Genomic DNA, 14,770 nt, shown 5'->3' on the forward strand with positions numbered 1-14,770 from the left:
AATTCCTGCTGTAGCAAGGGACTTCTCATTTTATTTCCTTTTAATTAGACCATGGGAGAAGCTGGACTTGAAGAAGTCCAGTTTTGTCTGGAGTTGCAGGCATGTATGGGAGCTTTTGTTTGGTGTTCTTCTCACCAACTTGTTAGATTGATTGCTCTGGGGTTCCCAACATAAGGAGGATGTGGACCTGTTGGAGACAGTCCAGGGAAGAGTCACAAAGATGATCAGAGGGCTGGGGCACCTCTCCTGAAGGTAGGCTGAAAGAGTTGGGGTGATTAATTGGAGAAGAGAAGGCTCCAGGGAGACCTTAGAGCACCTTCCAGTACCTAAGGGAGACCCATAAGAAAGATGGGGACAGACTTTTAGTAGGGCCTGTTGTGATAGGGCAAGGGATAATGGTTTTAAACTAAAAGAGGGTAGATTTAGATTAGATGTAAGACAGAATTCTGGTTTTTACAATGAGGGTGACAAAAAACTCAAACAGATTGCCCAGAGAAGTTGTGGATGCCCTATCCCTGGAAACATTCAAGGCCAGGTTGGATGGCACTCTGAGGAACCTGGCAGAGTTGATAACAAGCTGCCCATGGTAGGGGGTTGGACTAGATGACACTGAAAGGTCCCTCCCAGCCCAAATAATTCTGTAACTCTATACAGAGAGCCTATAAAGCAAATAAAACGAAATTAAATCCAATTGTCAGCCAGCTCGGTGCTTTCTTACTTGCAGCCACTCTATTTGCCAGATGTAGCACAGTATGGATTGCCTGAACAGTGGCAACAGTTTCTTCCTGAGCATCTTTTTCTGTGTGCAGGTAGAACAGAAACATGCTTTTACCACACTAAGTGCAGGCCTTTTGCATTCAGCCCCAGGGTTCTTGTATACGCAAAAGAAGAGTGACTGAGGCTTTGCCAGAGGGTAACAACATTGATCTTGTAGGCATTGATCTTCTGAAGCCTTCCCAGCCCTGCTGCCTACAGAGGTGCCCAGTGTGACCCCTCCTCCATCAAGCTGGGACACACAGCAGGGTGCTGTGCATTCCCAATCCTGCCTGCAGCTCCTTCTTGCTCTGGCTTTCACCCGAGCTTGTTTCTAAGCACATATGCACCATGGGAACCCCATGCCTCCTGCTGGCTTCTGTGCCTTTATTTTTGTCTGAGGGTGGTTGTTTTTTCAAACCATCTTGTTCCCCTTTTTTTCCTTTGACTCTGGAGATGATGTGGGCTTTTACAGCACCATGTGGCTGGGGAGCACACTGTGGTCCTTGCACCACTGCAGGACTGCAATGGGTACAAGGAACTGATTCATCTTGCCCCCACAGATTGAGAACGCTGCCTGAAAGATGAGATGATTTAAGTGATATGTTCTACAGTAATCAAACACCTCTCCCCACCACTACACATACACATTAATGTGAACCCTTTACTGTTTAGAGAGACTTTAGGGGGGAAATGTCCTTTTGCTTCTTAAGGGGGAGCATTAGCCAATCCTTTCTTAATTTGTGCACAGAGGCTTTATCTTCACCCACCTGATTCTGCTGGCCTTCCTTGGGAGATCCATGGATCCAAATTAAGGGCCATGCTGTTCTTGACCCTACAGAAAAGTTCCTTGCAAGGTTATGAAAGCCTTTGTGAGTCAGTTCCCATGGAATTGACCAAATGAACTTCATAACTAAAGAAGGAAACCACAACAGTCTGAGCATTTAAAGCATCATTTAATTACAGATTTGTTTTGCATGGAAGGTAAAGTGGTGTAAGCCTTCCTAGAGAGGACCATGAAGGCCATGTCTCATCTGCTCTGTCCAACATTTTGTGGTCAGGAAGAGGACAAATGAAGCAGGCTGACTGCAAATGAGTCTCCACCTCAGCAGCAGAAGCAACTCTCTGCTTACTATTATTTGGCCAGAGAAGTCTTCCAGTCTTTCCCAGTGAATGCTGTCCACAGGAAAGGTTTTGATGAGAACTCCTTAGGTATGATGGAAATCCCATGAAAAGCAGAAGGTGCAAAGCAGTGAGGGGACATCACGTGGTGAGAAGCCAGTTGGTGGAAGCCAAGTGCAGCATAATTATTCTCTTATTTGCTTTTTACCTCCATCTACATCAGATGTTCACTCTAAAAGGCATTCCAACTTCCATCTTGGTGAAAAGGACTTCCTTTTAGACCTGGCATTTGGGAGTTTTACATCCTTTCTTATTTGTTTCCTCTCCCTTTGTTTTAATTTTAGCCATAATGCAGATGATCCAATGTGATATGAAATCAGCCTTTGGGCTTTGGTGAATGCAGCAGAAAATTACTCCTGAAGAGGAATATATCAGAGGAACTGCTTTCAAATCCAAGTTTCCTGTGCAATATAATTACTCCTATTTAAATAAAGGACTTCAGCACTTCTACTCAGCAGCACCTCTCTATACAAAGTGAGGGTTGTTCCCTCTTGACACGTTTTTTTTGCACTTCTCAGAAAATGACTCTATTAAAACCAAACATTAGTCCATCAAAGTGCCTAAAATCAATGGCCATTTTATATTCAATGGAATCCTTACTTTCTAAAAAATGTCACAATGAGACTGGTCTATTTTCCTTCCCCTTATTGTTACTATTATTACCTCATGAATGCTCCAGACAGAAACAGCTGCATCTCCTTTAAATTTCAGCTTCTAAGACTTAGCTGGATGTGGCTTCATGCTCTAAGAGTCAAGACTCAAGTCAATTTGCAATAAAACTAATGAAGAAAATGGCTCTGATAAGATGTGGCATTTGTAGAACTTGGACTTAGTTTGCTCAGTAATGTAAACATTTCCCAATGTGAGTTTTACCTAGAAATGCATGCTGCAGCATCGTGGTGTCAGAAGCTCCCATTCACAGGGGCTGATACCAATTGAAACAGCCAGAGTTTGTGGTGGGGTCCCTCAGAAGCAAGACCTGAAGCAGCAGTTGGGCTTTACTGGGACTAAACACTTATTACTGGAGCTGGAGGCACAGCTGAAAGGAATGGGCTCAGGCTGGGTTACTTGAGCAGGGTGTTAGGAGAAGCTACTGTGTGGATTTATGGACACTGCCCATGCTCTGCAGGAGCTGTGGGTAGCTGCTCACCAGTGAAAAGTACCCTGTCTCACAGAAATTGAAGTACCTCATCTTTTTAAACAATGTTTTTCTTTCAGGATCCCAAAATGTGTGTCTGTCTGTGGCAATCACTGCAGAGATATTTAGATTGGCTGTCAACAAGCCACAGAAGGTCTCCTCAGATGCCTGGTGCTTTGTCCAGCAGATTACTATATTTACCACAGGAGCACCCTACAGCCCTCTGGTAGGGCTGAAGGCAATGGGAAGGCCCAAAGGAGAGGATTCAGAGGCACAGACTGGGGGATGTGTCTTAATTCCTTCAATACATCCTGTGCCCAAATCCAATCAGCGTCACTAGCTATCTTGCTCCTGCACATGAAAAATGGCATCACTGTAAATAAATAAAATCCAAAGTCCCCTAGCCTATGGCATCAGAAGTAGCAGGACCTCTCTGAGAAATTAGTAAGTATGAAGAAGGAAAGTCTGTGGCATCTACAGTAAGTCCCGTTGGCTTCTCTTTCTTAGGATTTCTTCTCCCAAACCTCTGCTGTAGGCCAGCACTGGCATCCCCTGTAGCCATCCCCTTGTGCCAAGTTTCCTTCTGTCAAAACACGGAGGAATTGCAGCACATGCAAAGACAGAAATGTAAAAATGTCTTTTTCTACCACACTTGGAAGAAACCATCCCTGTGGAGGACCTGAGGGAGCAGGTGAGTTTTACAGGGCCTGTTCAGCCAGCTGGGTTACAAGGGAGTCTCCTCAGCTGCAGCCCCTCAGGGAGCCTGAGGCTATTTTTAAATCAGTAAAATTAAGAAGTCTGGGGGTTTGGGAGGCTGATTAGCTCCACAGGGCACCTGCAGATCTCAGAGGCAGCTGAGGTGAGACAAAGCCTGCCTGCAACACACCTGCCTAATTCTGCCCTTGAACATCCCTTGGCCACTGATGGTCCCTGCTCAGCCAAGGGGCTGCCAAAGCTCCCTCTCCTTCAGAAGGGAGACCTGGCTGGATCTGTGTGCTTTAGGCTCTTAACCCCATCCCATTAATTTAATGCTGGTGACACAGGCTCACATGCAGCTCTTCTCTCAGCTTCAAGCCAGCCTTCCAGCAACTGCTCCTCAGCCTTTCCTGGTGTCTCTCCACACACCTTTACCCGCACAGGCACAGGACACAGGGCTTAGCTCACTGCATCTTTCCCAGGTCAGAAAAAGCCCAAGACTCTTTTAGAGCATTTTATATCTGTTTAGAGACAAAATTTGCATTTGTTTTGATGAAATGAAAATAGCTGGAGGTTTATGGTCCTAGCAGCCTGCAGCTATGCCTGCTAGTGCAGCAAGCCTGCTTCAGGGAAGAATGGCTCTGTGCTCTGCTACGCCTGCCAGGAGCATCCCTGGCACCTCCAGACTGCTGCATTTTTCCACTGGATAAAGCTTGGATTGGCAAAAAGTGCCAACGTTTATAATCACTGCCTTTTCTATCTCAGGGGAAAAAGAAAACAATTTTAAACAGAACAATTTTCTTCAGGCATTTACATCCATAACAATTTAGCCTGCCCAGCTCCACCCCTGAGTGTCCATCCACCCAACCCTGCAGAGGGGCACGTTGCACAGGTAGAGGTGGAGACCATTTAATTTGTTTTGTCCTGACACAAAGGAAGCATCTGTGTGGGCACAGGAGCACAGCTGCAGCACTGCAGGAGCATTTCTCCACCTGCTTCTGTGTCACTCCATAGGCAAGTGAGGGGCTTGGAGGAACAAAGCTTTCCCGTCATGTCAGATGTTCCTCAGAAGGGTTTGCCCCTCACTTAGCTCTGGAAAGCTCTGCCACTGCCTCTTTTGTCCACAAAGTGCATTTTTAATGCCACAGTAAGGACACAGCTTCTCTCTTCATCAGTTTCCATCTGCAAGATGAAAATGGCAACAGCCTGGTGAGGGTTTTGCTGGGGATAGGTGCAGAGCTGCTGAAGGCTCCCTTAGCCCTGCTCTGCTTCACATGATGTTGCTTAAATCAAGGAGTAAAATGTAAGCATGGAGCCAGGACTTGTACCAAAGGCATTATTTATTTTGACCCTGGCAGGTTGAAGGCTCTGGTACTTACACAGTGGTCCCACAAATCCCAGAGGTCTCCTCATTGGGTCACATAAACTAACACAGCTTTAACCTATTGGAGTTTATGCCAATTTATAGGAACTGAGACACTGGCTGAAGGTTTTCAAGTCCATGGAAAACACTGCAGCAAAGACTTTTTTTTTTATCTCCTTTCTGTCTTAACTACATGCACACACACACAGATACTTAGACAACACATGCAAATTGAATTATCACTTTTTAAAACGCTACACCAATTTTTCCAGCATCCCCTTAATAATTTTAAAACTTTGCTTATAAGAGTGTTTTATGAAAAGCTAGTCCTTAACTAGACAGGTGGTACCTCATTTGTATGGTTTAAGAGAACATTACAGGGCTGCAGTACCACTAATTTTGCTCATGTCTCCCTCTGCATAGAGAAAGCCATCATATTACCTGATAAAAATACATCACCTAATTGATGATTTTTTTTTTCCAGAGGCATGACTAGACACTAACCACCTTGAGAAGATTGTCATGGAGTAGTTCTAGCATTTTCCTCAGTCATCTAATATGCCCAGTGTGTTCATCCCAAACCCACAAGGAAATGTTGTTGGAATCCGTCCCAGAAAAGCTATCCTGATAAAGTTAATCTCTGTGCGGTGGGGCCAGATCTATATGAAAGTCCCAAAATAATTCTGGAAAAATTTAACACTATGGATTTGTTTGGTGCGTTGTGGGTTGCTCCCAAACTATTTTGCAATCATCTACCTGTAATTGTATCAGCTCTCACTGAAGGCCCAAGAGAAAATGCCAAGAGGGGCAGGAGCTAATTCTTTGTATTATTTTCCTCAAGCAAATGAGCTGTGGTTCCTAGAGTAGGATATGCAGATCTCCTGCTTGCACAGACCTCCCACTGTAACACACCTCTGAAAGGCTGCTTGAAAACTGTAGTCACAGTGTTACATTCACATACAGCACTGAAGACCTAAAGAAGAGTATGAGAGCTTTGTACACCTCACGAACTCAGCTCCTTTTAGATTTTCCTTGCATGAATTTTTTCTTTAGCCTCAGAATGATTTTATCATAAATTTATGATATTGGGTTGTCTTAAAGCATCAGCTACTGGCATCAAAAACATGAGATTCCTGGTTTCTGTTAAAAAATCCAAACAATCTATCACAAAGCAGCAAAAAGCAACAATAACTGAAGAGCAAAAGGCAAACCCAATAGTCAATGTCAGGAGGCAATTATTTTCAGGCCCTTAATGTTTATCTCTGAAGGCCAGCAGTCAGTAGCTCCTATGTTGATAAAGATCATATATAAACCACATGATCCTGAAGCATCAAGTTAAAACTTCCACTAATTAAGAGGTTGGGCTCCACAAGCTCTTGCAAGTAGAAACTCCAGACCTCCATGCAGAAAGACACAAGTTACTGAACATTTGTCCCCCTCCTTGAGTACACAGACAGGGTCAGCACTTGCTGGTAAAGTGGCAGCTGGGTCTTGTCACACTCCCCAGGCAGTGAGCAGCCCCCTTTAAACCTGCCTCTCCTCAGGGACCCTCCCCAGCCCCTTCATACTGTGACTGCCTTGCTCGGCACAGCAACCAACTCCACCAGGACAGATGATGTAAATCCAAATATTCAGAACAAACCCAGCCCTTTGGATATGCACCAAAATCAACTACTTGGTTTTAGTTCATGTACTAAATTGAATTCATCCAAGTTATGATTAGATTATGTGAAATCAAGATTAAATGCTTCCCCTTTTTCTGTGAAAAGCATATTGGAAATGTTATTTTAATTTACAGTGTAACTCAGAGCAATTAAGAGACCTTACAATTTCAGTTCTGAATATTTTGCAAAAAATAACCACATAACAAGCAAATATTATTGTAAATGTAATATTTATTGATGTCTACAAGTATAATGTCCCTGATGCTTATACCATTACTATACTATAAAGAAGGACTTACTATTACTATTATTCTATTACTATAAAGAAGGATAAGTCTCACTCAGAAAAAAAGGCTGACTTATGACAGATATTGCAAAACTTTTGTATCTTAATAAAAACAGACTATCATTATGTTAACTTTCCCTTAAGTCTGGTGATTGAATTGATTTATTTTTAAACATCATAAGAAGAAAGAGTGACAGAGTCAAATAGAATAATAAATTACCTGGTTTGGGTTTATTTTGCTGTGTTTTTTATACCTTGAAATTGACTCCCTCTGTTTTTACATCTGAACAACAGCTATTTAACTTAACTTTATTAGTGATGAGTATTTCTTACAAAACTTAAATATGCAGTGGAAGTTTTAATTAAAATTAATTGCACCATCAAGGTTTCTCATTTGCTTTATGGGAAGCAAGGAAAACTTTGTTATGAAATGCCATAATACATCAGCAAAAGTCCACCAAAACTACTGAAAACAAAAATAAAATAAGTAAAAACCAGGTCACAAGCTAATTCATACTATTTTCACTTTGATTTCCAGGCACTTTGGGGAATGGTTTATCAAATTTTCACTATTAGTAAAAAGAGGGGCCAGGAGCAATTACTCTTTTTTTAATTTAACCACCATCTTCAATTAAACACAATGACCTTAAAATACCACAGGGATGGGCAACTGACTGCATAAAACAGTTAAAAACTCATCATTCCTACCCCTCAACAAGTGATCCCCTTCCTTTAACAGTTAACCTGCAGTGTTAGGAAAGATCAATGAGAAAGCTGTGGGGATCTGCGGACCTATCTAGTTTTGAAATAAACCCTTGGGACTGAAGCTACCTTAATGCTCCTTTCTGGTTGGAAAATTAAATTATGACTGAGAGAAGACTTTGGTATGTCTAGCCCTATTGTCTCCATCTCTTTCAAACTGTAAAAAACCAGAAGAACCCAAACCCTGGGGACTGGATCACACAATTGAAAGTGGCAGGTACAGCAATTTAATGAGTATCTATTGGTGGAGCCACAGTAATTGTGTTCACACTGGTTGTCCTCTCTAGTTGTAAGGGAAAACACATTAATTGAATCTCGTTCTGCTGGAATGTAATCTCATTTGTTTTCCCTCACAACACAAAACAGTCTCTTGGGAATCAATAGGTGGGGGTTAAACTGTTTTTAGTTGAAGATGTTAACGCTGTGAGAGTTAACAGAGTTAACTCTGTTCTTCTTTCATGGCTGAGCCCCTGGCAGCTAGGAATTATAAAACTATTTGTATTCATAGTCTGGGTTCACTTTCTACAGATTCAGTGAGATGAAATGGCCCAGCACAGGTGTCAGAGGGACAAAGGCAGTGTGGGGTTGGGCAGAGCTGGGGAGGTAACAGAGCCAGCTTCCAGGGTCTGCCTTCACCCCTATGGATCACAGCAAGTACAAGAGACCACTTCAGATTTTGGCTCTCTGACTCTAAATGTGCTTAAGTGAAGGCTGTAAGCAATTAAAACTGAGCAGAAAAGAATTGCCCAAAGAACATTTCCAATCATCTGGTTTAAAATCTCCTCACTCAGCATGCTTGGCTGCTGGGAATCCAAGTGCTAAAGTCCCAGTTTTGCCAAGAATTTCCTAGAGCTTACCTCAGCTTTGTGAATTCTCCTCCCAAAACCAGGCACCAGAACTAAAGCATAGCAATACTGATGACCATCACACTTGCTACCCTGGAAGATCAGCCTAATTTACCAGCTTAGGGTGCTGAGCCCAGGACGGCACAGGGGAGTGAATCCCTGCACACAGGGAACTGTTAGCTCCAGCCAATGCAGACAGGTAATGATGACTGCAATTTATCACTGCAGATTTTGACTTTTCCTTACAGTGAGGTCTGTAGAGAGCTGCTATCTCATCTTGGCACCCCTGACTTCAGTGAGGCTAGACACAGAGACAAAAGTCATTCACTCAGAGCTCACACAAGGCTTCACCACTACAAAACCAAAGCACACTCACCGTACCTTCCAAAACAAGGGCTTAGATTTGCTTAAGAACAAAACAAAAAGCCCCAAGCAGTGAAGTTAATGAAACCTTGCTTCTGTAACATGCTCTTCCAGTGTGGTAAGTTAAATCCCAAATCCTAGTCCCTCCAGCAGGCTGGAGATGGTGCTGGCTGTCACTGATGGGCTCTTGGGTGACCTGAGCTGCCACCCAACTGCTGCCAGACATGACAGAGGAGGTCCAGCCTCCTTCACCTTTACAGGTACACCCAGATAGCTCCTGCTCTCACCTGGAAAGCAAACAAAGGTGTCAAACATTTATAATTTTGCACTTGGTTAAGGAAGGGGATAACTTTACTGCTGGTGTGAAAGGGAAATTACCAGCCTGACCATCTGGTAAGGTGCTAAAATGCTACCACCTTAGGACAGGGTTAGCCAAGTCAGCCACCTTCCACTGCAGCTAGCTGCATCCTCAACTTGCTAACAACTTTATGGGCAGTATTAACAAGACTATTTATGTAGCAAGAAATATTAAGGACTAAACAAAATCTTAATCCTTAACACTTCCTAAATACTGCAATGACAAACAGTGAGGAGAAATTGACAGCCTGAATGTAAAGACATGATGGTAAGCAAGGACAGGAAATCATGATCTTCTACTAATAAGCACTTAAAAGAACACTTGACCATGGAAAACAAATGGACACCAGAACAGTTTGTAGCACAGACAGCTTTATCTCACACATTTTCTTGCACTTCAGGGTCAGAAGCCCATCATCAGCTCTCAGAGGGAGGGAACTACAGCTTCCCCCATTTTTCATGCTGCTACATCTTGTGACTGATACTGTTAATAGTGAAGAATTGGCAAACCCTAGCTCTAGAATGGAAATAGATATAAGAGGCTATTTTCCTCTTTTAAATACATACCCTAATGCACAGTCACAGGCTACAATAGCTAGCAAAAAAATTACAAACCAGTGTGTTGGTTGCTGTGCAAGATAAAAATTCAATATTTACTGAGAAACTCCAGGCTACCATAAAAGAGTGCGGTAAGCCGCAGGCCACTGAAGCTTGAAATAAGACAGCTCGATACAAGACATAAAAAGACTTGAGAAGTGAGCAATAAAACTGAAGTTTCTAAATCCTAGGAAGCCAGCAAAAGCCCAGTTGTACAGCACAGGGGGACTAGATGACTCTGGAGTCTCCTGTGAGAAGCTACAAAGGAAGTCATGCTGGGAAAGCATGCTGTGGGCTGAGATATTTGCCTGGCAAGCCTTGCCCGATTCAATCTTTTATGGCAGGAAGTTTCTCTTTCCCTGCAATTTATTACCTCGTTTTTTTTCTCCCATTCTCCAGTAAGGAAGAACAGAAGTATAAGCAACATGCAATAAAAACAGACTGGCAGTACCTAAATGACCCCATGTTCTCCACCTCACTATAAATAACTCCACATAACTGACACTGTATTTGTTTTTAGGGCTAAGCCTCCAGCACTTATTAGGTGAATTTTCAGTGCTGTTGCTCTTGTCAGATGAGTTACAATCAAAAATGAAGTTCAGAAAAACAGCACTGGGCAATGACAAGATGTTCAGCCTCAAAACAGATATGATGAGATCCTCAGGAACACTCACACCATCCAGCACCTCCTCCTGTTGACCATCCTACATTTTCTTTTACATCCTCCATACTCCATATGCACTATCCTTCTGTATTTCCAGTTTCTACATTTTTTAGGTCCCTGCATACACTATTAAGTAAAATAACATTTTGCAGCCCATCCAATATCCAATCTAAGAGACTGAACACTTGGTGTAAATCTCCTTAGTGGGAGCATTCCTGGTACCTCTTTCTGAACTGTGGCCTTCCCACCCTGCCCATCATGAACAGCAGTTGACAGCTTTTTTTCTGCTGAACATCAGGAGGTTGCTCTGGTCTCAGCATGAGTTGGGGAGGCTCAAAACTCCTCCCTCCAACATTGATCACTTAAATCTGTTTTGTGTAATTACATATAATCTTCCTATTCTGATGCACAACACATTTTAAAGCCTGTTAGATAAGTCCATTTTCACTGTTCTTCATGGAAAACAAAACCCTCACTGCACTGAGACAGGGCTTCGTTTTCTATCTAGTTATTATCAGTTTAGATCTGTGCTCTCCCATCAGTGTTGCTCATTAGGTTAAATGCCTACTCACTTGAGCCTGACCCCACCCTGCCTTACTGGTTACTCATAACCCTTCCCTGCATTTGCTTTTCCTAGGTTAATCAAACAAATATTCCCAGAGCCTCTTGTAGATAAGCTTTGTTCTCGTCTCCAGTAACCCTCCCGGAAGTACTTGTGCACAAACTGCTCTTTCCTGGACATGATTTATCAGAACTGGATACAGTAATGTCTCACCAGTCGCCCAGAAGCCTGGCTGCGTGCACACCACTGTCACACTCAGCTTTTTCACAACCACGTTAAACTGGCAGCCTGCTTTCATTGTTGACTAATAAATCCAGGTATTTTCCCATTACTCTGCTGGAGGGTTCCTGGATTCACACTACAAATAGTTATTAATCTGTACATTAGTTACAGTTAATTAATCTCTTACTGTTAATTAATTAGTTACAGTTATTTAATCTGTACAATAGTTATTAATCTGTACAGTATCTTGTATTCTGTGATATTACACATTCTTGTAGGCTCTTTTCTAATACTTGAAGGCCTCAAGTCACCAATAGAAATTAGGTCATTCGTTGAAACTATTACTCAGTTCTGACCAGGCTCCGCATTATTTACAAATGAGTTCTGACAGTCCTGTAAAAAATTGTCTACCTCTTTGGTATTGATATATTTAAATCACTCAAATATGTGTGGTTTCCAGTTTACTTCAGCAGCTTTAGACATGGGAACTGCAAGAAGCTGGCAGATAATCTTCTTTCTCCTCAATGCACCAAAACTATCGCCATCCTACTAAGAAAAAAAGCCAAACAGAATACCCAAGCAAAACACCGCAAAGCTTAAAATACTGCACTTGGCAAGCATTTAACTGGAAGACTTGGACAGGGACAACTGTGCTCCAAAAAGCCCTTAATACGTCTGCCACTGTTAGGTTTGGAAACATGAAAACAAGCCAAAAAGGAAGAGAAAAAGGAGAAAAAGAAAAAGACAAAAAAGAAAAAGAGAAAAGAACCAGACTTGCTTGGAAAGCAGGCCGGCACCTCGGGCCTTACTTCAGATGCAGTGGGAAGAACAGCACAACAAGAAAAACACAGCACCAGGTCTGGGCTCATTTCTGACAGCCAGAAAGCTTTCTCAGAAAGCATCTGAACAGCAGAATAAGGGCTCTGGCTGACCTTCAACCCTCTAATGGAAACAAAGTTTTTACTCCCTGTATCAAATAATTCTAGCCAGTTATGACTGAGGAAAAAAACGAAGGTAAAAAAGAAAAATAGAAGCGTTAAGGAGACTGCCTCATAGCAGACAGGCAAGCATACAAGTGTGAGCAGCTTTCCGGAGTGGTATCAGTTCCTGGGAGGAACTGTGAATTCTATCCCATCAATCATCTTCATTTCCTATCTGTTTTGATGCAGCACTTTTCCCAGACTGTACCACCACTTTTTCTGGCCCTTTCTCTCTATCAGAAGGGGGCGAGAAGGCTGGCAGGCACCCAGTGCCAACAAACACGTCCGGCCGCCCCCCTGCAGGCGCAGCCCAGACCGCAGTGCGCCCACAGGGATCCAACGCGCGCCGGATCACCGCCACGGGTTCGATGAATCCCACTGACTTTTACACGCAGCACCGGGATCCACAGGGCCGGGAAGCCGCCAGGTCCGGAGCGGCCCGAACTTACCGCGCCGGGGCCGCCTCCCGCCGCCCGGGAAGCGGAACCGCGGCCGCCCGGCCCGCGCTCCCATTGGCCCGGCCCGCCCCCGCCCGCCGGCCCTCCCCGCTCGGAGCCGGCCCGGAGCGGGCCCGGGGGACGCCGTGTGCCCGGGGCGACGGCACCGGAGGGGACAGGGGAAGGGGAAGGGACACGGGCGACAGCGGCGCCACCGCCGCCGTCATCACGTGCGGCCGCCGCGCCCGGGGGCAGGAAGGGGGGCGCGCCACGTGACGGGGCGGTGCCCGCCCTCCTCCTCTTCTTCTTCTTCCTCCTCCTCCTCCCCGCTCTTTCTTCCCCCGTCCCGCCCCGTTGGCTGTTGCCGTGGCGACACGGGAAGGAGGAGGCGGGGCCGCCGCCCCACCCCGGCCGCGCCGCAGCCCGTGAGCGCGGCCCCGCCGCCGGCAGCGCCGCCCAGGAGCCGCCGCGGCGGCCCGGAGCATCCGCCGGGCGGGGAGCGGAGCGGAGGCGGCTGCGGCGGCGGGCACAGGGCGGGGCGGCCGATGGCGGGGGGGTGAGGAGGGGCCGTCGGCAGGTGCGGGTCGGGCGGGCGGTCCGCGCTGGCGGGAGGATGCGCGAGTACAAGGTGGTGGTGCTGGGCTCGGGCGGGGTGGGGAAGTCGGCGCTCACGGTGCAGTTCGTGACCGGCACCTTCATCGAGAAGTACGACCCCACCATCGAGGACTTCTACCGCAAGGAGATCGAGGTGGACGCCTCCCCCTCCGTCCTGGAGATCCTGGACACGGCGGGCACTGAGCAGTTTGCCTCCATGCGGGACCTCTACATCAAGAACGGGCAGGGCTTCATCCTCGTCTACAGCCTGGTCAACCAGCAGAGCTTCCAGGACATCCGACCCATGCGCGACCAGATCATCCGCGTCAAGAGGTGACTTGCCCGGCGGCCGCTCCTCCGGCGGCCGCGCCCGACGCCCACCTGCGGCCCGGCCCGCCCCGCCGGGGCCTGCGGGCCTCCCGCCCCCCCCCTCCGTGCCCTCCTCCCCCGCCCCGGTGCCCGGATCTCCGGCCCGGGGGCTGCCCACGCCCGCTCAGGTGCCTGCCCCGCGGCTCCCTTCCCTCGCCCGCCTCCCTCCGCCCTCCCCCGGGCTGCGGGGCATTGCCCCCGGCCCGCCGCCCCCTCCGCAGCCGCGCCCGCAGCCCCGGGCTCCCCGTGGGCGGGCGCCGGCCGGGGGTGGTGGAGCGGGGGCAGGGGCCGGGGGCTCCCGTGGTTTCCGCCGCTCGCCCTCCTCCCAGCTGCGTGTGCGGGGAGTTTGGGGTGCTCCCGTATGGAATACGGTGGAGAATCTGGCCAGAGGCTGGCAGCGTGGGGGCGGAAAAGCAGTTCCCCAGCGGTGTGTCGGGTCAGCCAGCCCTCGAGTGCACTTTCTTGGTGGACGTGCTGTGGCCGATGTGCAGGGGAAGCACCTGGATGCTTTCGTGCGGCAGGCGAGAGGTCTGCCTGCTGAGATACCTGCATAGGTATTTCCATGAACTTCCCACTCTTAAAAGTGCAGGGCGCCAGCCTCCTTCCCGGTGGCAGTGGCAGTGTGAGTGTTAGGCCTCATGTGTGCTGGTGTTGCTCTTAAATTTCCCACGGTCTCGTTGCCAGCCGCTCTGTTAGGAGCGAGCCCACGGTGGAGAAACACCGGTGCCTACTGCCAGTTTGTTTTTATAATCGCTGTGTTGTTTAGATGTGCATCAATCAGTCAGATGTCGGCAGCTGAAATGCAGCCAGTCGCGCTAAAATAAGGGTAGATGCACCATTTGAAATCATAGCAACCGTTTGAACCGGAGCGGAGATGAGAAAATGCCGCTGGCCACATCGCCGCAGACAGAGGTCTGTTAGTGCCTGTGGAGAGAG

The 14,770-nt window shown here is 46.6% G+C and overlaps 1 protein-coding gene across 1 annotated transcript in view; it reads left to right on the forward strand.

Moving 5' to 3' along the window:
* The first annotated feature begins 13,484 nt into the window (after positions 1-13,484).
* Positions 13,485-14,770, forward strand: part of RAP2A (RAP2A, member of RAS oncogene family) — a 30,770-nt gene continuing 29,484 nt past the window's right edge. Inside the window, exon 1 of the mRNA XM_059492761.1 lies at positions 13,485-13,798. Coding sequence (XP_059348744.1) covers positions 13,485-13,798 — 314 coding nt within the window. The remainder of the gene's footprint in view (positions 13,799-14,770) is intronic.

The sequence above is a fragment of the Ammospiza nelsoni genome, chromosome 2 (assembly GCF_027579445.1).
Source record: "Ammospiza nelsoni isolate bAmmNel1 chromosome 2, bAmmNel1.pri, whole genome shotgun sequence".
In the NCBI taxonomy this organism is placed as follows: domain Eukaryota; kingdom Metazoa; phylum Chordata; class Aves; order Passeriformes; family Passerellidae; genus Ammospiza; species Ammospiza nelsoni.